Source organism: Bos taurus, chromosome 21 (assembly GCF_002263795.3).
Source record: "Bos taurus isolate L1 Dominette 01449 registration number 42190680 breed Hereford chromosome 21, ARS-UCD2.0, whole genome shotgun sequence".
Taxonomy (NCBI): domain Eukaryota; kingdom Metazoa; phylum Chordata; class Mammalia; order Artiodactyla; family Bovidae; genus Bos; species Bos taurus.
In genome coordinates, this window is record NC_037348.1 from 16,326,688 (window position 1) to 16,353,602 (window position 26,915).

Here is a 26,915-nt window from a genome sequence, read left to right on the forward strand (position 1 = left end):
TGGCAAAAGATTAGCCTGGTTGAAATAAAACCTAACCTCAAATGTCAAATAAAATGGTTAACAGTACTTTCTAACATTTGTTGTTGTTCAGTTGCTCAGCCGTGTCCAACTCTCTGCAGCCTCATGGACTGCAGCACGCCAGGCTTCCCAGTCCATCACCAGCTGCCCGAGCTTGCTCAGACTCATGTGCGTTGAGTTGGTGATGCCATCCAACCATCTCATCCTCTAGATGCTGTAGTGTTCTCCCCAGATGCTCCACCACTGTTGAGTGAGTGATAAGGATGACAGAGTTAGCGTTGGGTTTAATTTGTGGCCTTTTACATTTTGTTTTTGAAAAAGGATGACATGTTTTTGGTTCAGCCCAGCAGACATTAAGCACTTGCGATGTCTCAGGCCTTCTGAAGAGATGTTGCGTGTACAGAGATGAGCTGGATGAGGGCCAGCCCCAGGTCCACTGTAAATGGCTAAGCGTTCAGAAGACCCTTTCCTCCCTGGGTGATCCGTCCTGAGCCACGAGCAGACCTGGACGCAGCCACTTCCCTGCAGAGGCTTTCCTCATAGCCGCCTCAGGACAGAGTATGGGTGCCTAGAGACGCTTGTGTTTACGCTAATTACAGCACTTCCCGGGTGGCCTTCTGTCCATAGGCATGTCTGTCTAGGCTCCTGGCGGACAGGAAGTGTTTATAATTCTAGTGCCAGATGATACCAGAGACAAACTGGATTAAACACAGGCACTGTGTGCTTGTTGAGCATCAGTGGATGAGTAACTTAAGGCTTTGGTAATGGGAACAGAGCAGAAGGGAAGGGAACGAACACATCAATACTGGGCTGTTAAATATCCTTCAGCTGTTTAACTTATCTATGTGATGGATGGACTGGAATAAAAATTTATACTAGCAGTAAAAAGTTATGAACCAATAAAACACACTCAAGGAAATGTTTCAAGTAATAAAATATTTTTAAGTATTCTAAGGCTTATTTACATATCAACATTAAAATTTCAAATATTCCTATTTTAAAAATAACCCCAATAACTGATGGCTAGTGGTCCTGTAGTATATTTGATAGCAATAAGTCCTCTGAAAGTCCTTTAACTTTCATTAGTTCAGTCTGGTTTTCTACCTCATTAGTACAGATCAACGATTGTGAGTAATATGATCTTGGAAAAAATACAAAGACTTTTGTAGTTATTGAGGTTATTATTAACAAAATGGTTAAAGTAAAGAGAACTTTGAAATATTTTTGATGGTTAGAAACTAACTGCATCACAAATCTAGGAAGTGATATTTATTTTAGTTGTGAGCTCTCTGGAGTATGCAAAATGAAAAAACTCTCAGTATTTTAAGTTTTTGGCTAGAGAGGACTCGATTGTGGCTGCCATTAAACAGAGAGAAATACGGTAAGTCTCGTACTCTTTGTTGATGGCATTTGAGTTTGAGTTCCTGTTGGGTCCAAAAGATCTTGTTTCTGGGGTTGAGGGCCTGGAATAGTATGTTGTGAAAAGACCCATTTAAGGCTGGAAAAAAAATGAAACAGTTCTTGAGTTTGCTGCTTTCCTGTCTTCCCAGCTCTTCTCCCCCATGTGTTCTGAATTGCTTAAACATCATTGCTTTTAAAGCTGGGAATCCTTTGGTCCTCACCTCTTCTAGCATCACTGATGCTGTGTTCCTGGATGGCGTCTTTTCGCTGGCTGGCCTTTCCTTCCTCGGCCTGTTTCTCCCTCCCCGCCCTCCTCTACAGGAACTTGGGGTCTAGGCCTTGGCTCTCTGTTACCATGGCGACCTCGTTGCTGGCAAGGCTTCTCAACTTAGTGCGGTTGACTCTCAGATCTGCCTCACCAACCCAGGCCTTTTCTGATACCCTGTCCTGCTTGGCCAGAGGAACCTGGCAGGCTGCAGTGCTTGGGGTCGCAAAGAGTCGGATGTGGCTGAGCATGTCCTGTCTATAGAATGTCTACAGCTTCCCCTCCGGCTGGCAGATGAAACTTGGCATTTAAAGCTTATCATCCAGTTTCTCACAAATCGTTCCCACAGCCCCCTCCCATTTTTCCTTGGAGAGATACCCCTTTTTTCCTCCTAGTGTGCTTCATGTCTGTTCTCTTCCTCTGTGTCTATTTGTCCAGCTCCCATCGTCAGCTGTCATATTTCATCAAATTATTTTCAGCCACATGCCTTTCTCACATTTATTTCTTTTTAGGTCATCTTGGTGCAAAAGTAGTTTAACTCCCTTTTGCTCCCTTGCACTGTGTTTTTGTAATGTTTTCCCAGACTGGTTTCCTTGCCTCTGTTCTCTTTTTCCTTCTTAGAATACTTCTGTGAGATAAACCTTTCTAGAACATTTGCTACATCCAATTTTCTCCCAAAACATGCCACTCAAAGCTGTTTTTTCTTTCTTTTTCTTGCCTACACTCAGGTTCAAATATGAGTGTTTTGGCTTGCCATTAATATTCTGTGTAAACTGATACCCGCTCCCTTCGTCCATTCATGTAAGTTACTCAGAAACTTCTTGTTGCTACAAAGGCACTGTGTGGCGTGCCCTCCGAGACACAGTTCTTGCTTCCCATAAACTTTAGATGTTGATGAGACATACGTACAACATAGTGGACTGTGCGTGCATGCGTGCACAGTCACTTCATTCTTGTCTGACTCTCTGTGACCCCATGGACTGTAGCCCAGGCTCCTCTGTCCATGGGATTCCCCAGGCAAGAATACTGGAGTGGGTTGCCATACCCTCCTCCAGGGGATCTTCCCGACCCAGGGATTGAACCTGCAGCTCCTGCAGCTCCTGAACTGTGGGTGGATTCTTGCCGCTGGGGCACCGTGAAAGCCCTGGTGTGCTAAGTGCACACTTACACACGCTCTCTGGCTTCGTCACGCAGACAGTGTGCCCGGGTTTGAGGTTGCCCTCAGTTTCAGCTTGTCTCGCGCCTGAACTCCCTCACGTCACCTCTGGGCCCTTCTGTCTCCCTTGTTTTCAGCACCCTCTTCCTTCTACCTGCAGACCTTCGGGTGTCTGTCACTTGCTATTGAACGTGTGTTTCTTCTGAGAATTACCTCTCTGCGTTTCTCTCCTTTCTGCCACTTAACTCTGTCTCCAGCACTAACCTTAGTGTCAGAATCGTGGAAAGAATACAGACTTTGGAGTCCTACTTGGATTTGAATCCCAGCTTTTAGCCTTTCCTAGCTTTGTTCTTAGACGTTAAAGTACTTTGGGCTGCTCTTCTCATCTCCAAGAAGGGTAAAGATACTTGCCTTGCAAATTCTTGGTTGAGTTTGCAAAGCAACTGGTTCTGCCTCTGACCTGCAGGGGGCACTCAGAAGATGGTTGTGCTGAGCCCGCATGCCTGTCTCCGGTCCCCAGGCTCCCGTGTATTTATCGTTTGTAGAAAACTAATTTAGTGATTAAAATGGTTGCTGTGGTGTGTTAACTATTTTCCCTCTCTTGCTGGGTGAGAGGCATTTGTGCGTGGGGGTGGGGGGTGGTCCACACTCTCAGCCTGGGCTGGAGCACCAGGGGAACTGTATAAACAGAGTTTGCTGTCGGTATAGACCTTGGTCCACATCTGTGTTGATAGAGCTTGCCATATCCCTAGTCTGTGAGTCCTTTAAAACTTTATGAATTAAACATTTCCCCCTTATCTTTGTTTTAAAAACTTATACATGGAAATAATTTGAAATTCATAAAAAGTTGTTTAAAAAAAAACAAGCAGGGCAAAGAATACCCAGATACTAGTCACTCAGGGTAATTAAGTCTCACACACACTCTACCCCATTTGATTTATCATTTGTACTCTCTAGCTAAAAACCTGTACACACTCACAGTGTATCCTTTACTGTCTTTTGCTAAAGTGCCATGTGGAATGGATTTTTACCCCTTACATGCTTCAGTATAAATTTCCTAAGACAGGAGCTTTTCTCTTATAAATCGTAGTAGAGCTAATTACTCTTTTTAGCTGTCATGTCTCTCTTAGCCTTCCTTATCTGAGACAAGTCCGCAGCCTCTCTTTATCTTTTATGGCATCAACCATTTTGCAGAATACAGTATCCCTCTCCTTTTTTTTTTTCTTTAAACTTTATAGTGGAGTACAGCTGATGAACAGTTTTGTGATCGTTTCAGGTGAACATCAAAGGGACTCAGCAGTCCACATACACGTGTCTAATCTCCCCCAAGGTCCCTTCCCATCCAGGCTGCCATGTAACGTGACAGCCTGGGGGGAGACACTTTTAAGGCAATGTAAATAGCTTGTTCCTCATCAGAATTTCCCCCTAAATTGAGTACTCAGTGAAGATTTTTGCCAGACTCAAGCTCTCCCATTATGATGGCATAATGGTAGTAATTTCATTACTTTGACATTCTTCCCACTTTGACCATCAGCCTTCCTCATTCCACTATACACAGGCGTTCACCTTTCTCCTCTTTATTTGTCTATTGTTAGTATAGAGTCATGGCTTCCTTCCTTTTGTTTTTTTTAATTGTTTATAATTCATTACTGTTCTTAATTGACAATTTGGTCTAAAATTGTACCAGATTTGGTCAGAGGAAGTTACGTCGACATGCATCATGTCAGCATGTCCCTGTCCTTTTTTGGAGGGAGGGAGGAGGACATTTCCTTACTTTCTGTCAAAACAAGATGTTCCAAGCTCATCTTGTACATGCCCTTGACCTAGACCTGGAAACAGCCACTTCTTCCAGCAGCCTTGGTTCCTATTAGTGGAGAATGGTATTAGTGACCAAGATTAGTGCAAGATGTTAAGAAAACAATTTTAAACAGCCTCAGAAATGGAACTTAATTTTGCACCTTTTTGAATATCTGGCCATATAAATTATTTGAAAAATTGTTTCTTGAAAACTTAATTTAAAATGATTTCAAGTTTACAGTAAAGGTTTAAGAATAGTATAAAGAAATCCCATATGCCTTAAACCCAGCTTCACCAACTGTGAACATTCTACCTCATTTGCTTAATCATTCTCTTTTCCCCACCCCGAATCATTTGAGAGTAACCTGTAGACATGTTCCTTTACCCCAGATACTTCACTGTGTGTTTCTTAAGAACAGGGATCATATAAATCACATCACGGTTACAAAATCAGGAAAATTCTAACATTGGTACAGTGTTAAATGTGTGTAAACCTCATTTAAATCTGGACACATGTCCCATTAATGTCCTTAATAGCAGTTTGCTGTTCAGGATCCAGCCTAGGACCATGCACTGCATTTAGTTGGAAAGTCTTTTCAGTCTCCATAACCTGAGTCTTTCCTTAGTGACATTTTTGAAAGGTTCAGATCAACTTTTTTTTTTTAAATAGCCTCTCAGTTTGGTTGTGTGTGATGTTTTCTTCTGACTCAATTGAGGAACGCTACGATGCTGTGTCCTCAGTGGGTAGGATCAGGAGACAGGTGATATTAGTTCATTTAATTTTTTTGTGTCACTTGCTTCAGCTGGCAAAAGAATTACAATATGATGTTTTGAGTGTTTGTTACATCTCTTTTTAATATTTATATAATTATAAATTTTTATCATTACTTTTTTTTTGCATTTCATCTGGCATTTAATTACGTGTCTGTTTTTTTGTTTGTTTTTTAATTTTTACAGTGTTGTCTTGGTTTCCACCATACAGCAACGAGAATCAGCCATAATGACGCACATATCCCCTCCCTTTGTGCCTCCTCCCATCCCGCCCCACTGGGTCATCACAGCGCCAGGATGGGCTCCCAGTGTTATTCAGCAGCTTCTCCCAGCTATCCGTTTTATACATGATAGCATGTATATGTTGATACTAGTTTCTCCATTCAAGAAAGCAGATATCATATACTTCTAATAATGGCCATGTTTAACAGCTGACTTGCAGGATTTCTGAAAGCATGATGCACCCTTACAGGCCTGTGCGGGCCAGCTCCAGCATGCATTCCACTGCAGTGATCTTGCTGCAGAAGGGGCCCACCTTCAGGAACCTTGTGACTGACAGTGTCTTGCTGTCTTTGAGATCAGCGCTGTCCCTACTTTTGTCATGCCTCCCAAAGAACTCTGTCTGGCTCACCCACCTCATCTCCACCCAGCATCTTGCCTGCTTCCAGGCCTTGTTTGTCCCCACACTGGGAGCTCCTTCCCATGCCTCAGTTGCTCTTCTCTGCCCCATTTCAGTTTGTCCCTCGGCACGTTAACGTCCCCAGTTAAAGGAAGGCCCCAGATGTGACTAGTATCTTGGGGCAAGGAGAGTCTCTCAGCAAGATGGTAGGTCTAATGCAGAGACAGAATCCTTTATCTAGAAAAGAAGATCTATTCTTAGGACTCCAGGATAGAAATCTAAGTGGAAAATAAATTTTTTTTTCCTGCTTATTAATAGGTAGGTACATAAAGATGATTTTAGTTCTATTAATACAGTTTATCTACTATGTAAATGACTTAAAGATGGGAAGCGAAGACCATAGCTACCATTTAAAGCCACGTAAGTGATTGATCCGTGGCATTTAGAATTATAATGCGTTTGTATATCAGGGATCACCTGTGAATTGCACAATGAGGCCTGGCGGCACTGACTAACTGCACTTTCCACTTTCCATTAGTTCTCGTGTCGTCTGTCAGCGAGACTAGTTAGGACTCTGGAGAAACAGTCAGGTTCAAGGATACATTTCTCATGAATGAAAAAACATGGGATTATTTTTGTAATAACACGCCATGGTTTTTGAGTTCAGATTACTGGAGAGGTGCAGATGTAGATGCATTCTCTCCTTGGGATTGGGTCAAACTAAAATTTTGATCAAGAATGTCTTGAAAGTTTTCCTTGTTAATAAGTTCATCTGTTATAGGTAAAAACACAACAGACGTGTTAACTGGGTAGCAGCCGGCTTGACTGACCTGTCTGTCCCCCCGGGGCCTGCCCTTCCCCTGAGCAGCAAGATCCATTACCCGGGGATCTCTCAGGGAAGGTGTGATCAAAGCGGCCACCTCAACTGAGCGTCTTACTTAGACCTGTTTTGCACTTTTATTTTTTAATCGCCTCTTTTAAGGCCATCTCGAGTAGTTCTAAGTGGCTGGTTACTACTGCAGTAGAACAGGAGTCATGCGGCTGAAATGCAGAGTCCAGATGTTTATCATTTGCTCCTAGCAACTTTATCAGAGAGCCGCGAATATTCCTTCAAGAACAGATGCTTCAGTTCCAGGTGCCTTCAGAACCTAAACTTCAAGTGATTTTGAGGTGAATTAGGGTTCTGTGTTCACTTCTATTTCATACTGTGGGTAGCTAACTCAGTGTTTAAAAAAAAAAAAGAATTAGAGCTATGAAAGCAATTTAAAACTTACTTTTGTTTTGGGAATGAAAAAAGAGGTTGATCCTGAAAGCTTTGTTAAAAGGAATTTCAGCTGCTTATTAGCCATCCTTTCTGACCACAGTTAAGAGAAGGCCTCAGGTGTCGCTAGCGTCTTGGGCACAGAAAGTCTCATGGCAAGATGGGGCCCTTGTGGAGAGGACCTTCTTGATACTGAAAAAAGATGTATTCCTAGAATTTCAGGTTAGATATCTAAGTGAAGAAAGAAAAAAAACCACTCCTTTTTTTTCCCTGTGAAAGTCCACATTGTAAATAATTTAGGCATGCAGACTGTGTGATCTCTTTTGCAATAACTCAGTTCTTCAGTGGGCTTCCTTGATAGCTCAAGTGGTAAAGAAGCTGCCTGCCAATGCAGGAGATGCAGGCAGGAGACTCAGGTTCCATCCTTGGGTCACAGAGATTCCCTGGAAGAGGAAATGACAATCCACTCCAGTATTCCTGCCTGGAAAATCCCAGGGACAGGAGCTTGGGGGCTACAGTCCACAGGGTCACAGAGTCAGACACAATTTAAGTCAACTCTGTGATGGCCCATTGTATTGCAAAAGTAGCCATAGACAATGTGTAAACAAATAACATGACTGTGTTCCAATAAAACTTTATTTATGGATACCGAAGTTTGAATGTCATAGAATTTTCCCATGTTAATACGTGTGAGCCACATACAATAAGAGCCACACACAAACAAGCAGAAGGCTGGACTTGGCCCATGGCTTATAGTGCCAACCTGTGCTCTAAAAAATGAAACTTTAGAACTTTCAGTAACTTTTTTTTTTTTTTTCAGGTTATTGGCAACCCACTCCAAGTACTCTTGCCTGGAAAATCCCATGGGTGGAGGAGCCTGGTGGGCTGCCGTCTATGGGATTGCACAGAGTTGGACACGACTGAAGCGACTTAGCAGCAGCAGCAGTGATATTTCAATACCTTGAAAAACTGATTCTTCTTTATATGCTGCAGACATTTTAACTGGTTGTAGTTTTATCATGCCAAAGGATAGTTTACCAGCCTCAATTTTTCAAAAATGTTTCCAAAATAGGGGCTTAGGAGACCTAAGCGTGTGTGTGTGTTTAATCGCTAAGTCATGTCCAACTCTTTTGCAACACGATGAACTGTAGCCCACCAGGCTCCTCTGTCCATGGGAATTCCTAGGCAAGAGTACTGGAGTGGGTTGCCATTTACTTTTCCATATATATACATATATATATGTGTGTGCTGGATCATAGAAAAAGCAAGAGAGTTCCAGAAAAACATCTATTTCTGCTTTATTGACTATGCCAAAGCCTTTGACTGTGTGGATCACAATAAACTGTGGAAAATCCTTCAAGAGATGGGAATACCAGACCACCTCATCTGCCTCTTGAGAAATTTGTATGCAGGTCAGGAAGCAACAGTTAGAACTGGACATGGAACAGCAGACTGGTTCCAAATAGGAAAAGGAGTATGTCAAGGCTGTATATTGTCACCCTGTTTATTTAATTTATATGCAGAGTACATCATGAGAAACGCTGGACTGGAAGAAACACAAGCTGGAATCAAGATTGCCGGGAGAAATATCAATAACCTCAGATATGCAGATGACACCACCCTTATGGCAGAAAGTGAAGAGGAACTCAAAAGCCTCTTGATGAAAGTGAAAGTGCAGAGTGAAAAAGTTGGCTTAAAGCTCAACATTCAGAAAACGAAGATCATGGCATCTGGTCCCACCACTTCATGGGAAATAGATGGGGAAACAGTGGAAACAGTGTCAGACTTTATTTTTTGGGGCTCCAAAATCACTACAGATGGTGACTGCAGCCATGAAATTAAAAGACGCTTACTCCTTGGAAGGAAAGTTATGACCAACCTAGATAGCATATTGAAAAGCAGAGACATTACTTTGCCAACAAAGGTTCGTGTAGTCAGGGCTATGGTTTTTGCTGTGGTCATGTATGGATGTGAGAGTTGGACTGTGAAGAAGGCTGAGCGCCGAAGAATTGATGCTTATATGATGTGGTGTTGGAGAAGACTCTTGAGAGTCCCTTGGACTGCAAGGAGATCCAACCAGTCCATTCTGAAGGAGATCAGGCCTGGGATTTCTTTGGAAGGAATGATGCTAAAGCTGAAACTCCAGTACTTTGGCCACCTCATGTGAAGAGTTGACTCATTGGAAAAGACCCTGATGCTGGGAGGGATTGGGGGCATGAGGAGAAGGGGACGACAGAGGATGAGATGGCTGGATGGCATCAGTGACTTGGTGGATGTGAGTCTGGGTGAACTCCGGGAGTTGGTGAGGGACAGGGAGGCCCGGCGTGCTGCAATTCATGGGGTCGCAAAGAGTCGGACACGACTGAGCAACTGATCTGATCTGATCTGATATATATTTCCCTTTCCTGGTAGCTCAGCAGTAAAGAATCTGCCTGCAGTGTAGGAGCCACAGGAGACACGGGTTTGATCCCTGGTTTGGGGAGATCCCCTGGAAGAAGGCATGGCTACCCACTCCAGTATTCTCGCCTGGAGAATCCTATGGACTGAGGAGCCTGATGGGCGCTAGTCCATGGGGTCACAACTTTTTTTTTGGCTGAAAAATACGACTGAAGCAACCTGGCACCTCGTGTGTGTGTGTGTGTGTATGTGTGTGTGTGTGTGTGTGTGTGTGTATTTATTTTCAACCACTTAAAAATATAAAAACCTTTCACAGCCTGTGTGTGTGTATTTATTCTTTTCAACCACTTAAAAATGTAAAAACCTTTCCCAGCCTGTGCAAGAGTGCTGGACTTGACCGATGGCTCATACTTTTCCAACCTGTGCTCTAAAAAATGAAACTTTAGAACTTTTAGTAACTTTTTTTTTTTTTCAGGTTATAGTGATACTTCAATACCTTGACAAATTGATTCTTCTCTGTATGCTGCAGACATTTTTTCTGGTTGTAGTTTATTTTGCCAAAGGATAGTAAACATTTTAGCAGCCTGACCTTTTCAAAAACATTTCCAAATCAGGGACTTACAGGTCCTACAGTTCAGTTCTGAATAGTGTCTGGAGTCGGCGGTAATGCTGTGGTACCGACCCTGCTGTTCCTCTGTTAGGGTGCTTGGGAACTTTCCGGTTCGCCAGTCTTAGTAAGTTACAGCTTATTTGGAGTTCATTCTGACTTCTTACAGCAGACTGCAACCCCTATTGGACACAGGGCACTGCACAGAACCCTGGGGAAAAAATTAGAGGCACTTAGGGCTGTGGGAACTACTTGGAATTCAGAGCATTCCTATTACTAGCCTTGATCCCAAGTTTGATTTTAAGATGTTTGGTTTTCATTATGTGCTGAAACACTACCTGCTTCTCTGTTCTGCTGCTGGACATTAAGTTGTGGCCATAGAGTGGCATGATTCTTTAATTGGCTTTATTACTGCTAAAGTAGAAAGGGGAAAAATGCTGTAAGTAATGAGAATTCTCTCCCCTATATAATGTTAAAATGGCCTGACTTTCTCTTAATTAGATTTTCCATTGCACATCATTACAGATGTACATAACCTAAACCTCAGTGCTTTAAAGTCCTTTGTTTATGGTTACAACATAAATTATATAATGTTTGGGAGAATGGTAATTAGGACTCTTTCATAGAATAAATTTAATTTAGCCACTGATCTCAGTTAAAAAAAAATTATAAAAATTGCTGAAAGAGGGAATTCCCTGGCGGTCCAGTGGTTTGGGGCTCAGCTTCTACTGCAGGGGCGTGCATTCAGTTCCTGGTTGGCAAACTTAAGATCCCACATGTTGCGTGGTGTAGCCAAAAAAAAAAGTTGTTAGAAGATTATTGAAAATGATAGTTGCAGCCCTATGGACTGTAGCCCGCCAGGCTTCTCTGTCTATGGGATTCTCCAGGCAAGAATACTGGAGAGGGTAGTCCTTCCCCTCTCCAGGGGATCTTCCCAACCCAGGGATTGACCCCGGGTCTCCTGCATTGCAGCCAGATTCTTTTTTTTTTTTTTTTGCAGCCAGATTCTTTACCAGGAAGAAGATTATCAGCAAATGAAGGATGAAGATGTCTTAACTTCTAAATAGTTGCAGAGTCACAGGCAGAGTTACCGGGATTAGATTTATGGCTTGATGGAGGGGTGGGATAAAGAAGAACAGCAATTCCAGATGGTCCGGAAACACACATGGTTGGAAAAGCAACCCTCCCATCCTCACAGGTTGAGAGTCTTATCCTAGGCTGAGTGCTGAATGTGTTTCAAGAGTTCTCACATATTAGCTGTAAGAAGAGAAGGTATTATCTCCATTTATATAGTCAAGGAAACTGAGATTTAGAGGATTTAAGTAAAATCTTTTTAGATGGAGTTTAAACCCAGATTGGTCTTGAGCCCAAGTCCTTTGTACTCCAGCGCTTCCAGGCCAGCTCTTGAGAGGCGCTCCATGTTCACTGGAGAACGGGTGGACTTGGCAGTGACTCCTGGGATGTAGAGTTCAGAGAGTTATTGCCGCAAACAGAACACAGAGGTGAAGGGGCACTCGAAGTATAAGGATGTAGCTGTTTAATATACTTCATCCGTCCTCCCTGCCTTATTTTTAGATTTTCCTGGAATTTTTACAGAGCTTTTTAAGGGAGCCGTTTTATGTTCTTTTAAAAAAATTTTCCGAGTAAATATCCCATTATCTTGTTGGTTTACTCGTTTTTCTCATTACCTCCACTAAAATGTAAGCTGAAAGAAGACAGACTGTTCCGTATCCTTAGTGCCTAGACCACTTCCTGGCACATTTTGTACTGTATAAACTTGCTAGAGTGGGTACAGTTTGTATGATACATTGATTTCCCTTTCAGTTTGATGTTTTGTAAAAATCAACTCCCCAAAAGAACCTTGCTAATGCAGACCTGCTCTCTCTTCCCCTTTCCTAGGGCGATTGTGTTGTTACTGTCCTGCTCGCGGAAGAGGACAAAGTTGAAGATGATGTAGTTTTTTACTTGGTGTTTTCGGGTTCCACCCTCCACCACTGTACAAGTACTCGGAAGGTCAGTTCTAATACGCTGGAGACCGTTGCTCCTGGTAAGTATTTGAACACAGTCTTCATCCGCCTTTATTTATTCTGTGTTCTAGCATAGAGTGATAGGAAGAAGGAATCAGGGTGATGAAACTGCAGTTGGATTTTTGTTTTAAATACACTTCATTTTGTTTATTTCTTGCTTGTTGCACAAAATCTGAGCCTAACTAAAAATAATTGAAATAAAATGGTGTCATAAATTAGAAGACAATTGTTAAGATCAACAAAAATTTTAATTTATTGGAATGTTGAAGCAAAGTAAAATACATTTAAGAGAGAAAAGTTCACGCGGTCACTGTGGTTTGACTACAATTCTGATTCTGACTTTCCTTGTGGCAAAGGAAAGGTGAATGCGATTACTAACCCAGTCCTTCGTATCTGTGAGGGGAGGACTGTAAAAACCAAAGTTCCCCCAAAGTAACAGATTGTAGTTCATGGTGAAATGAATACTTAATCACTGTTGCATTTATCCATTTAATGGAATTAAAAGGAAACTGTTTACTTGTTAAAAATCCTTTGCAAAGTCATTATATCATTGCTTATGCCACCAGAAGCGGCTTTTGACTGATCCCAGGCATCTAAAGGTATATTGATTGTGTTTGGAAATGAACTTATTCTGTCTTTCCTCAAGCTTGCTTTGAAGTTAATAATTGGTTAAATTTCATCTGAGTGCAAAAGAGGGGAGATTTAGGGGGATCCCATAAAAAGTGTTGACAGTTGAACCATTGGCTTTCAGAGAACAAAATGGACTTAGTTCTTACTGAAACTTTTCCTGTCTTCAGTGTTTTTACGTAACATCGATTCCACTTTTTTTGAAATTAATCATGTAAAAAACTGCCAGCTTTTGATGGCTGCTGTGCCGTTTTACATAAGTTGACTTCACTTGTGATACCTGCCAGGTCCTGGAAGTTACACCACATTCATGAACTGAGATTCTGACATTTATCCTCCCATATTTATCCTCCTACTTGACAAAAGTGATTTTGAAAATACAGGATTTAAAGATTTAGGCAAATCCTATGTATATTCTCCCTCAGAGTTCTAGGGACAGGAGATTGAGCAAGACGTCCAGGAGAGGTGCTGATTGTCTTTTCTTCCCCCTAAAGAGTATTGTGCACCTTCCTTGTAATGTGAAGCCCCAGTCGTCTTGTTCCTGTGATGGGTATCATGTCAGAGGGTCTGATCTGGAACCTTGCTGTCTGCTGAGCGGGAGCCACCCAGTGTCACCCCTGCTAGACACATCTGCGTGTGTGACAGTGAGAAACAGCCCTCAGATGGGCATTAACAGAGTCAGTCAGTGCCTGACTGCGCTCTTATTAGGAAAGGAATGAGGATAATTTATAAACTTACTTTTCCTCCTGATTTAGAAGTACTGTAGCAGTTTGTGTGTTTGTGGATGTGTAGATGTATATGTGTGTGTGTGTGTGTGTGTGTGTGTGTGTGTGTGTATAGGTAGATAAGATAGATGGCAAGAAAGCCTGCAAACAGATACCAGGAGGATGGGCTTCTCTGGTGGCTCAGACGGTAAAGAATACATCTGCAGTGCAAGAGACCCAGGTTGGATCCCTGCGTTGGGAAGATCCCCTGGAGGACGGCATGGCAACCCACTCCAGTACTCTTGCCTGGAGAATCCCCACGGACAGAGGGGCCTGGCGGGCTACAGTCCACGGGGTCACGAAGAGTTGGACATGACTGAGCGACTGACCCAGAGGAGGGCCAGCTGTCCTCGCTGGCCTCGGCCACCGCGGGGCCCCGCCTCTCGGCGCAGAGGGCCGGCGCAGAGGGCTGTGCCCGGCGGCCCTGACACCTTCATTGTGAAGGTGCTGAAGTTAAGTGTGGGCTGCAAGCAGTTGCTGTCTTCGGTTCACAAGTCCATGGTATCGTATGACAGCCAGGAGCTCCTGGTTCTTACCAGATCCTTATATACTGTCCCCAGCCTGCTTTTCTGACTTGTTTCCATTTCCCCCCTTGCCTTTGAGCTACCACCTCTGTAACAGGTCTCAGGACCCCTTCTTCCCAGCCCCACACATTGCTGGGTGTCCTTTGTACCAGTTGACTCTGGGTGCCCTCGTTCTGCTGGCTCCAGCCCGCCAGAATGGATGTTGTAGTCTGCTCTTTCTCCCTAATTTGGTCCGAATCCTCAGTACCTTCCTGAGCCCTTTGCTTGGGGCTTGGAACCCCAGTGCCTGGCCTCTCCTAGTTGGCCACTAAGCAGCTCTCCTCCCCTCCAGTTATGATCTTACCTGGTGCCGTCTTCTCACAACGTGCCCCTCTGCTCCCCGCTGGCCTGCATATTCTGCAGCCCACCTGATCCAGTCAGGCTGCTGCATGAGGCCCTTAATCACAGCAGAGGTGACAAAGGATTCGAGTCCTTGAAAGATCCCGTTGTACGAGCAGGCCAAATGAAGAGCGAGGCGCCCTGTGAGCCTTTGATGTGTGTACTGGGGTCCCCGTGAGCCTCCCTCCTTGCTGAAGGAGGACCTCTGTTAGCCACTGAAGCAGGAAAGACTTCTGAGTGGATCTCAGTACTCTGGTCATCAGGCCTGTGATTTTCCTCTTCTCTTGTCTTTTTCAGCTGCTGTTGTCCAGATTGGCTAAGGAACTGTGGTGGAGGAGAGGGGAGAGATAGGCAGATTTGGGGGTTAATAAGCTAGTTTTGAATTTCTTGTTTATATTACAGAGTTAATATTTTTGTGTAGAAGTAAACGGCCTTAAATCTGCCTTGGGGGATTTCTTTGACTTGTTTCTTATTTTCCTTGAGGTCTTTACTCAGATGATCACCTTCTCAATGAGGCCTTTCCTGTCCACTTTATAAAGTCTAGCCACTCCATTATATATATATATATATATATATATATATATATATATATATATAAACCTGCCTTCTCTACACACTCCCTGGTCCCTTTCCACGCTTCACTTTTCTGCACTGCACTGATCAACTTCCAACTCATTTATACGTTTTATTTATTTTCTGCTTGCCTCTGCTGGAGTGTCAGCTTCACCAGGGCATGGATTCATGTCTGTCACGTTCTCTGGTGCATCTGTGAGTTCCTCCCACTTGATGAGACTGGGTTTCTACCATGTTGAAACTCATCCTGGTTCTTGGAAACTGCCCTGCTAGAAAGGTTGTACATACATTTGTTCACACACACCCCACACACATACTTACACACACACACACACAGACACAATGCCCCCTGCCCCCCCACCCCACCCCTTTCTTTTGAAAACTGCCAGAGGACTCTCTGGCTTCTTGCGTTGCTTCTTGTCTTGGGGCAGGAGCCTGTTTTCTGTCCAGAGCTGCATCTGATGATTTCTGTGTGTCCTATTGATGGGCTCAGACTTTGTGCGGAGCGCGGCGTCAGATTAGTCACAGTTCCCCGTGGGGAGTCCGCTCCTGCCCTGTGCGTCCTGGTTAGAGGGGGACGCGCCCGGCCTGTCCGCAGCAGCTGCTGTCGGGACGATGTCCCTGCCCCAGCTCCCGTGGGGGGCTCACTCCTCGGGTCCTAGTCGTCCGGCCGACCATGGAAGAAAAAGAGCTTTGTGTCTGCAAATGTCAAGTTGCATGCAGATTGCTGGCTCTGGTTTTTCTTGGAGTCCTCCGTGTGCTTCCCTGGCACTGCTGGGTAATAGTTTAGTTTTTATGAAAACGAGATGATTGATTGACCTTCCTAAGACAGCTACTCCTTGATGTTCATTCATCTGTGACCTTTTATGATTTTGGTGGGTAAGGAAATGAGACATTTCTTGATAGTCCCCGAAAAAATACCTCTCTGACTCCAGATATTGAGATTACAGTCCATCGCGCCCTCCCGGCCCTGTTTCTTTCATATTTTCTTAACTTTTTGGCTTTTCTGATGATAAAATTAACAATGAATTGTATATGTATGTTTACTTATAAATTGTAAAGGCATTTTCTTGCCTTATCACCATAGACAGGCTGTAGACATGATACAGTCCCTCCTTTTTAAAAAATGAAATTATGTTAAGATTAGTAGCATCTTGGGACAGTTAATTGGAGCCTTTGGAAACTTTATCTGCCTTTAAATTGTTTTGCTGTTTTAAAGTCCATGTGTAATTTTTAACATATATAGTAATTTTTAAGAAAAACATATGAAGACTTTGGAAATTCTGTCCTCTCTTCAAAAGTAAAGCTGTCTTTGTGCTAATTAACACTAGACAAAAAAAAGTTTTATAGTATAATACTACATTCAAAATACCTATGAAATTGATTAGTTTAAGAATATAATTTGCTGTGAAACATACGTCTAAAGACAAAAGGTGTTGCCTTTGTAATAAATAAAAATAAAATACCTCTATTCTTTTCTCTTCACATAAAACAAATCCAACCCCAAATCCCATTTTAACAAAACAGTGATTCTCCTTGTGGGATGAGGTCGAGATATTTTCTTTCAAAGGCTGTAGGATGAGTAAGTAATATAAAGAAATCTGATACCTGCTGAGGGTAATTCCAGGGGTTATGAGGTGCTTTTCTGTGCTCACTTTTATTAATTGAATGTGAAGATAGACCAAGCAAGCAGTAACTGCAGGATGGAAAATAAGACAGGGTATTCAGTGGGTGAAGCCTTGTGAAGGGCTTTGGTGCAGAATCTGTCATGACATGAAATCCTAGCATCGCCCCTCATGTCTGTCATTTACTTTTAGAATTCACAGCGAAGGTTCTTGTTTGACAGGAAAATAGCAAACATTCCTTGACCCAGGATTTGACTCAGCTCTTTGGTATCTTTCCTTTCTTTCTCACTTATCAAGGGAAGTTTCTATATAAAGCAAATTTGTTATTGAAAGGAAAGAGAAAAGTACATCTACCATGATCAGAAGTCCTAGGGGGCTTAATTAAAAATCTTTGCTTACAGCCGAGGTCTCAACAGGTAGCCTGCAGTGAAACTACCGTATCTCTCAGTTCCTGTGAACTGGCAGGAACAGAACTGGCTCTGTTTCTGGCAGTAGATGTCCAGAGGTCTCCAAATCAAATAACACTTGAGAAGAAGTTCCAGGCTTTTATCTGGCCCAATCAGAGATGCCCTCGCTTTCTGCCAAAGTAATCAGTAACTTTTTCACTGGACTCTAAGTCTCCCTATCCTAAAATACTACTACAAGGCTATCTCTAGACAGACGTGATTTTATATTTTAAAAGACTTAAATTACTGTCCAGTGCTAATCAGTGTACATGGCTACTTTTGGGGAGGGCCAGGTGAAGGTGTCCAGGTGAAATGCCTGTGTGGACCCTGCACCCTCTTGAGCTATTATGGACACGGCACTGGGATGGAGTTCATGCATCACAGTGGGGCTAGTATCCTCCCAGAGGGGTGAGAATTGGTTCTTAGGTGGTTTAAAAAAAAAATTTTTTTTTAACTCTTTTTCCAAAAAAAAAAATAATGACTTTGTTTGCTTATTTATTTATTTTTGGCTGTGCTGGGTCTTTGTTGCCACAAAGACTTTCTCTAGTTGCAGTGAGTGGGGGCTACTCTTGTTGTGGGGTGCAGACTCAGCAGCTGTAGCACACAGGCTCAGTTGATCTGCTGCACGTGGAGTCTTCCTGGACCAGGGATGGAGCCCACATCTCCTGCATCAGCAGGCGGCTTCTTTACCACTGAGCCACCAGGAGAGCGCCCACTTCCCCGATCTCACTCTTCACATATAAAGCCCAGATATAACATACAAATGTATGGGATGTCTGTAGTATTAAAATTTCATGGGGTGGGGATGTCAGACAGAGAGAAATGTTTAGAAAAGCTGCTTGGGAGATGTCAGTGACTAAAAGATTGAGCATACTGCCTTGGAGTAATAAGGTAGATTATAGTCCACCAGATTTTTAGTGTCAGTTCGGCCCTTTCTCCTCCCAAATGTACATGATTGCTGTGCCTGCTGTTTCTCCCTCTCCTTAACTGCTTCTCTACATACATACAGAGAGCTTTGGTACCTTTATGCACATCTACTGTTAGACCACTGAAAACTAGCAGTAGGTACATACTTTAGCAAATAGTCCTCTCTCCTGTTAGAGTGTGGGTCTGAAGATCAAAAATTTCCTTTAACTGTGTAGCCACTCCAGAGGGAAGAAAAAGACACCAGAATTTCAAATCCTTTGCCAAACTGAAGTGGTAAAGTGTATTCTTTTTGTCTTCTCCACCACTGACTGCGAATGCAGACTTTGTCATAGGAAACGGCTGAGGCGCTCTGGGCTTGGCTTGCCCAGCAAGCACTTCCAGGGTTCCCTTTTGTTGGCGCGCAGGCAAAACAAAGTCCCGATTGTTTCATCCTCAAAAGAGAAGGCCCGGATGGGATGTGTGCCACTTTTAGCCTAATAGGAAATGAAGTAATTGTTGGGTCATGCTTAAGCACTTTTGTTTATCTGTAGCACCATTTTGTTGTCATGGATATAGGTGCTTCTTACAGTGATAAGGAGCCTGTGGAAAAGCTCGCTGACCTCAGGAGCACAACACCTCCTGACCTCTGAGCACAAAAAAAGGATTAGATGCTTTTAAGAGGACCACGAGCAGTTAAATTTTTGTCTCCCGCTCAGGTGCTCCCGGTTGTATGGGAGCACATACATTCTTCCCCCTTTATATTTTCAGTTCTCCAGTGTGTCAGGGGTAGCATTTAGCTCAGAAGCTGTGTTGGGCTTATGTGGAATCTCTTGGTACAGTAATAGAGATCTGTTTGCCTTGAGTCACCTGAGTAGGAGCATTTTAAGGAGAGTGAAAAGCTGGCTTAAAACTCAACATTCAAAAAATGACAATCATGGCATCTGATCCCATCACTTCGTGGCAAATAGATGGGGAAACAATGGAAACTGACAGATTTTATTTTCTCGGGCTCCAAAATCACTACAGCCGGTGACTGCAGCCATGAAATTAAAAGATGCTTGCTCCTTGGAAGAAAAGATATGACGAACCTAGACAGCATATTAAAAAGCAGAGACATTACTTTGCTGACAAAGATCCCTCTAATCAAAGCTGTAGTTTTTCCAGTGGTCATGTATGGATGTGAAAGTTGCACTATAAAGAAAGCTGAGTGCTGAAGAATTGATGCTTTTGAACTGTGGTGTTGGAAAAGACTCCTTGAGAGTCCCTTGGACTGCAAGGAGATCAAACCAGTCAGTCCTAAAGTAAATCAACCCTGAATATTCATTGGAAAGGCTGATGCTGAAGCTGAAGCTCTAATATTTTGGCCCCCTGATGCAAAGAGTCAACTCACTGGAAAAGACCCTGATCCTGGGAAAGATTGAGGGCAGGAGGAGAAGGGGATGGCAGAGGATGAGATGGTTGGATGGAATCACTGACTCAACAGACCTGAATTTGAACAAACTCCTGGAGATAGTGAGGGACAGGGAAGCCTGGCATGCTATAATTCATGGAGTTGCAAAGAGTTGGATACAAATTGGGGACTGAACAACAACAATAGCTGATAGTATTAAAATAATTTTAACTACCAGTAGTAGTAGACACCTGTTTCTGTAAGGTGCTTGCTGTGAATATGGCCATCTCAAACCTGATACTTTCTGACTCTCCCCCTAGTTGTTAGTCTACTTCATGACCTCTTAGAATTCACTCAGTAACGGTCAGACCTCTCCCAGCCCATGGTTTATCCCATACTTCTGATGTAAAACTTATCAGACCTGATTGTGTTATATTCAGAAGTCAGTGTCAAAAAAAAAAAATGGAATTGAGGTTTAGGCCTTGTTTCTTTAACAGTCTGTCTCTCTTCTTCCCCTCTTTCAATTCTCTGGAGGTCTTTCCCTCAGAAGGGTCTCAGTGGAATTTCCAGTACTTTCCCCTCTTTAAAAGGACTTGTGGTTTTCTTTCCTCTCTCAGTTACCAGGAACTTGAGTGGAAGGAGAAACGCCATGGAACTAGCTGAAAACCTTGTTACTCTTCCTTATGCTGCAGCTTCTGTTTTCATGTAAAAAGGAGTTAAATTGTGGTCATTATGTCAGACTGGATATGGTTTCCCATCCCATCCCTTCTTTGGCCATGAAGATGTAGACATTGTTAATACCTTGTATTTTGTGTGTACAAAGGTAGTCCTAAGTTAATGGCCCCAGAAAATAGTTGAGTCTTTAGAGCTAATTTGTGGTAGTAAGATATTTTATGTGGGTAGATGTAGTGATTTCAGTTTTATTAATGGGTCTGTATTATCATATAACCTTTGCTTTTGAAAAAAATTTTTTTAATATATATATACCTTACCTGAAAGGTCATAGGGATAAAAACCAGTTCTGTGAACTCACATCATGTGAAAACATGATGTGAGAGGGTAGCCTTGTCAGCCTTGCAGGGTGGTTTTCCAGATGTAGGGGAGGCCCTTGGTTCGTGCTCAGTAGTAACGCTGCCAATTGACTGAAAGTTTAACAAAGACTGTGCCAGGACCCCTCCGTTCTCCAGTCTTCTTTTAACCCTCGAAGCCTATAATCATACGAAACAGATTCCAGATATATGGCACATTGTACTTAGCATGATTCAGAGTTTCTCCTTCAGATTGTGAATTCATATCTGAAGGGGGAATATCGGGCACGCGGTTGGATGACTTCTGAATGTCTGTCTCAGGGCCTTTTCTGACATTCCGCCGCCCCTGGTACACGGTTTTGTTTTAGTTCCACAGAGCAGACCATAGTGTGTCCATCCACCTTCTAACAGCTAAAGCAGCAGAGAGAATTAGGGTGCTTCTGCTGCCGAGCTCACGCGTGCGTGCGCGTGTGGACACACACACACACCCGTAAACTGCGCATGCACGCACACACACACACCCTTAAACCTTGTATTTCTGCCCCCTTTGTTGTCCCCACCCTATTAGCCAAGTAAACAGTCGTTTTGGCGGTTTTAGATTTCTGTGCAGATACATTAGTTCTGCACTTTGCAGTTTTGGATTACGTGGGTATTGCTTCACCACGGCCTTTGGTTGTGAGTGTGTGTGCGTGCGCGTGTGCACACGCGTGTGCCTGTGCAGGGGAGTGTGAGATGAAGCTGAAGATCTGGACGGTGGCCTGGCGCCTGTGTTTATGCAGGAGGTGACTTCACAGAGCAGTGCTGATGTTCACAGTAGTGGCCGTGTGACACCTGGCTCCCAGGTGTCCCGGACGCCTCTGCCCAGGCTTGGGGAAGGAGATGGGTAAGAAAGATGGGTGGGGCAGTGGGTATTATTACTGTAGGTTAGGTTAGTGTAAGATCTCTCCTAAGAGTGTATTTAAGTTTTGAAGGTAGAATTCAATTTGGATCCCACATTATTCACGTGCTCACCATTGAACTGTGAAACCTCAAATTTTAGCTTTTATTGACATTCATTCAGTTACCTCGAAGGACTGTCAGGAGTTTTAAAATGAGCTTTGTTGTTGTTCTCTAGTCACTGAGTCTTCTCCAAATCTGTTGTCACCCACTGCCCTGCCAGCCTTCTCTGTTGATGGGATTTTCCAGGCAAGAATACTGCAGTGGGTTGCCATTTCCTTCTCCAGGGGATCTTCCCAACCCAGGGATCAAACCCGTATCTCCTGCATTGGCAGGTGGATCCTTTTACCGCTGAGCCACCAGGGAAGCATATATATGTACATACAGCCTATGTGTATATGTTCATATATAGCCTATGTGTGTGTGTATTATATGTATGTGTGTGTATATATATGTGCACACACACACATATAACCGTTCTCTTTCAATAAGAAAAATAACCTTGAAGGGCTAAGCGTGAGCCCCCTGGGAAGCCCTGAATAAACGGGAAATGCTCTCATTACTGGTGAGATTCGTGAGTGAGAACCATCACATTGTTCGGGTCCAGTCGCTTCTCAGTATCTGCAGGGCGCTGGGTTCCAGGAGCCCCACAGACCCCAGGATCCACAGGTGCTCTGGTCCCTTCGTCCACCCTCTGTGTCCGTGGTTCCATCAGCCAACCATGGATCGTAAATATAGTAGCACATATGTGGGGAAAAAATCCACATTATCAGTGCACCCATGCAGTTCAAACCTGTCTTGTTAAAGGGTCAGTTATAGTTATTCTGACTGAAATAGGTATTGTCCGTCTAATTTGGAAATGAGGCTGTGTGTATGTTATTTGGGGTGATAAGTATTAAAGAATTTGAGAGGAGTCTTCTAAATAATAGGTCTTCACTTTGCAGATGAGGGTACTCTCTAGATTTAAAAGTGTTAGCGAGCTTGTCACTTTCCTCAGACCACACAGTCTAGGAAGTAAGAAACTAGGTTTGAACCTGGGTCTGTCCTCTCACGAAGCCTCTAGAAGTAGCCTGATTAGTAATCTTACTGACACTGTCTCTTACAGTAATTATTCCATCCTTTGGACTCTGCTTCCATTTTTATGTTTTTGAAACCATTTCCTACTCCTGGAACCTGAGTTTCTCTCTCCCCGCCTTCTGCCTGGTGAAACCCACAGACTCGTACAGCTGGAGGAACCATAGCGCCTACAGAGGCTGCCCCCTCACACTGTGAGGCCTGGAGAAGCAGAGATGCTCTGAGGTCAGGCAACTTAGGAGTCTCAGCCAGGATTTGAACGTGGAGTCTTCCATACTTTCCCACTGGTTCTTCCATGGTAGCACCGTTTCCTCTTTAAACCTTCTTGTCTCAGTGTAGGTGTAGGGGCAGACGTGAGAACAAGGAAACTTGGGTTCAGATTATGATTCTACCACTGGTAGGAGCTTTAGAACTTTGGAGCAGATATTTAACCTTTTTTGTGCCTTGATTTCCTTGTCATACAAATGGGGATTATAGTGGTACTGCTGCTTAGAGGGTTGTGGTGAGGGTTAAATGGGCTGTTATTTGGAAAGCACTGAGCATGGTGCCTGGAACAGAGATTATTGGTGATAGCGATAATTACTATCAGTATTATTAGTGATAGAGGCAGGAAGGAAGGATGCGGCCCGACTGAGCATCTCGAGTGTTGAGGGCTGCAGTGAAGAACCTCTGGGGTTGAGAGTTGGGAGCAGGACCCCTATCAGAAGAGTCCAGGGTTTAAGACTTCACCTTCCCATGCAGGGGGATCCCTGGTCCCTGAGTTAAGACCCCACATGCCTCACAGCCAAAGACCCAAAACATAAACAGCAGAAGTAACAGTGTAACAGACTCAATAAAGACTTTACAAATGGGGGAGGGGAAAGGGGGAGGTCCTTAGCTGCAGAAGTCAGGGTACAACAAATTCAATAAAGACACATGCAGGGGTGGGGTGGTGGGGGAGGTCCTTAGCTGCCAGCTTTCACCCACGTGTGACATTGTGAAGTGCACTGGTCCGCTCCCTTGAGTGGCATGGTTTGTGTTTCTTTAAACCTCTGGAGGGCTTAGATCCCTGTGGTTAGCTGCTGCTGCTGGGGGGTGGGTATGTGTGTGGATGTGGGTGTGTGTTCAGCTTCTACTCACAGAGTCCTGAGCTTGGTGGACGTCCAGATAGATGTTAGTGATTTTTTCCCCTCTGACTAGGGATTGAGTCTGGACCTGAGCAGTGAAAGCACCGCCTCCTAACCACTGGCCCATCAGGGAACCCCCCAGATGTTAGTCGTTAAATGTAACACAACAGTTTTGAAGAAGTATTTTCTGCCAGGAGAACCACCCAAACCTTAACTACCTGAACCAGCTGATTTGTTCCTGCTGAAGTTGTCTTATATAATTAGGCTGGCTGCCCTGCAAAGAAAGATGAATATTTTTTCCCCCTAATTTCATTTTGTGTAATAGATGTATACATTCAGCGTATTTGTTGAATTGAAATGCATATCTGAGTATACATACAGAGCCAGGCCCATGCGGGCAGAGGATGCTTGATTCCCACAGCCTTTCTAGAAGGAATTCAGCTGGGAAGGCATTGGGAGCAACTGGTCGAGTTATGCATTTGTATGGAGACTGATTTCCGGGGTTTGTGAGCCTGTTCCTCTGGCTTTAATAGGCATACTGGCCTGTCATTCCAGGTATAGGGTGGGCTCCTTGCAGACAGGGGCGTAACTGTCACTGTTACTTCTTTATTTGTAAGCAATGCTTTACAGAACTCTCACACCATGATGTTTAGCATCAGACCTGATAGATTCTGCTTCATGGTTGTGTGAATCTGGGCAGTTTATCTCTTGAAGTCTCAGTTTTCTCATCTATAACGTGAGGACAGTACACACCATATAAATTTGTTGTGTTGAGAAAATGACACATCAGATGCCTGGTGTGTCATAGGTTCTTGGTTAGTCAGTATTTGTTCCCATCTTTAGATTACACACCAGTGAGAGACTTTTCATCACAAAGGAAAGCCTTTAAAGAGGCTCCTGGGGGGAAAGGGACTTCCTTGGTGGCTCAGATGGTGAAGAATCTGCCTGCAATGCCAGGAGACCCAGGTTCGATCCCTGGGTTGGGAAGATCCCCTGCAGAAGGGAATGGCAACCCTCTCCAGTGTTCTTGCTTGGAGAATCCCATGGACAGAGGGGCCTGATGGGCTACAGTCCATGGGGTCACAAAGAGTCGTACATGACTAAGCGACTAACACACACACCGTGGGGGTGGGGGGAAGTCTGTAGAATATCGATTTACTTCTCTCGTTGGTCACATGGGGAAGAAAAATGATTGTTTTCTCTTTCAAAGACAGCAGAAAGCTTAGTTTGCTCTGCCGGGTGGGAAGCCTCTGTTGGCTGTGCCTGTGGTCTGCGGAGTGGCACTCAGGGACCCTCCAGCTCATCCAGAAGCCAGGATGGGCTCTGCATGTGGGTGGTCTCTGGGAGCCTGGCCCTCAGGTGCCTGCAGTTCCTCAGGCAGCGCGCCAGGGGGCGCAGCTCACTCAGAAACACCAACTCCAGTTTATTTTCTCATCAGAAAGATATTTATGGAAGAAATGATGATGTTAGGAGCATAGTTCCAACCAGCTGAGATCAGTGCCTGAAGGTGGAGGAAAAGTGTGTTTTGATGAATACATTCCGCATCTTGGAAATGCATAACATTGCTGAAAACCCCAGGGAGATCTGACTTTCCAGGAATGCCTCCCTGCGGGAACAGTGCTCACACCTTCCCGGTCTAGACACCAGTGGAGCTCCCTCGGGTGGCAGGTAGCTTGCTGCCTGACGTCAGAGCTCATGCATTCTCTGCCCCTCTGGGCAGTGGGCACCGTGGTCTCTGGCCCTGGCATTGCATCATCCCTGTGCAAACCGGGCGATTTCTTTGAAGTTCTCTTTGCATTACAGGAAAGAATGGGCATCTCAGAGCAAAAGTTATTTCCTCTGCCTTGAATTGCTTCATAATAGTGAGGTGAAATCAGGTCGTGTGCTTGGTGCCTGCTCAGTCGCTTCAGTCGTGTCTGACTCTTTGCCATCTTATAGACCGTGCCCTGCCAGGCTCTGTCAGTGGGGTACTGGGGCCTCAGTCCAGTTCCTGCCAGGTGACCTGTGGAAGTGACTTTTTCCCTGCTGGGTTTCCAGATCCAGGGCTGCTCAGGAGCCTTCCCACTGGACGCTAGGCCTCATCGCAAGGTCCTTGAGCTTTCATTCTTTAATTTGTTCAAGTTGAACAAATTAGTGTATATTGAGATTTTCAGAGACTGTTAATGCCAAACATTATACTGCCAGCATGGTGGCAACTGGAATACAAAATTAACCTGTTATTTGGTAGGGGAACCAGGGCTTTCCAGGTGGCTCCGGGGAAGCACCTGCCTGCCAATGCAGGAGACAGGGAGACGCGGATTCAGTCTCTAGGTTGGGAAGATCCCCTGGAGAAGGTAATGGCCACTCACTCCAGTATTGTTGCCTGGAGAAATCTCATGGACAGAGAAGCCTGGTGAGCTACAGTCCATAGGGTCGCAGACAATCAGACATGACTGATCGACGGAACAACAACAGGGGAACCAATTGATATTTGCAACTAGCACTTGTGAAAAATGAATTAGAGATGGAGTTTTGTGAAGTGTGGAAGATTGCTGGCAGAGCTTGGGGGAAGGAGGGGGTTCCTTTCAGGAGGGGGAATGTGTATGTCATGCAGGAAGAGCTGATTGCCGCCGCTGCCCTGTCTTTCAGGAGGAGGGCTCTGATCTGTCTCCCTGCTGCCTGTGTCTCATTAGGTCATGACTGCTGCGAGACAGTGAAGGTGCTGCTCTGCGCTTCCAAAGAGGGCCTGCCTGTGTTCGTGGTGGCGGAAGAGGACTTCCAGTTCATCCAGGACGAGGCCTATGACGCAGCCCAGTTCCTGGCCACCAGTGCTGGCAACCAGCAGGCCCTGAACTTCACCCGTTTCCTGGATCGCTCAGGACCCCCGTCCTCGGACGTGAACTCCCTCGATGAGAAAGTTGCCCTGGCCTTCAGGCACCTGAAGCTGCCAGCGGAGTGGAATGTGTTGGGGACAGACGCAACTTCACACGGTAAGGACCTCGGATGACCCGCAGCCTTTGAGCTTGGGATTCTTTGTTTTTGGATGGGGCTGCTTTCCTTTGGGGATGCTCCTCCCGTCTCCACGGTGGCTGCATAGACTGTGCCATTACAGGAGCAGAGTGGCCTCAGTGGCGCCTCTCCTGGGTCCTCCTGCCGAGTTGTCAGGCCCGTTCTTGTCAGGAAATGACCCCACAGAGGGCTCACTCAGAGCGGCAGCTGTCAGAGTAGCTGGTGGCTTGA

The 26,915-nt window shown here is 44.4% G+C and overlaps 1 protein-coding gene across 12 annotated transcripts in view; it reads left to right on the plus strand.

Moving 5' to 3' along the window:
- The window catches only part of AKAP13 (A-kinase anchoring protein 13), a 324,467-nt gene that overhangs the window by 111,395 nt on the left and 186,157 nt on the right, over positions 1 to 26,915 (plus strand). For all 12 annotated transcript variants that reach the window (XM_024982287.2, XM_059879258.1, XM_059879260.1 and 9 more), the window contains exons 3-4: positions 12,192 to 12,339; positions 26,369 to 26,665. In XM_024982287.2, the coding sequence (XP_024838055.2) occupies positions 12,192 to 12,339; positions 26,369 to 26,665 (445 nt within the window). The remainder of the gene's footprint in view (positions 1 to 12,191; positions 12,340 to 26,368; positions 26,666 to 26,915) is intronic.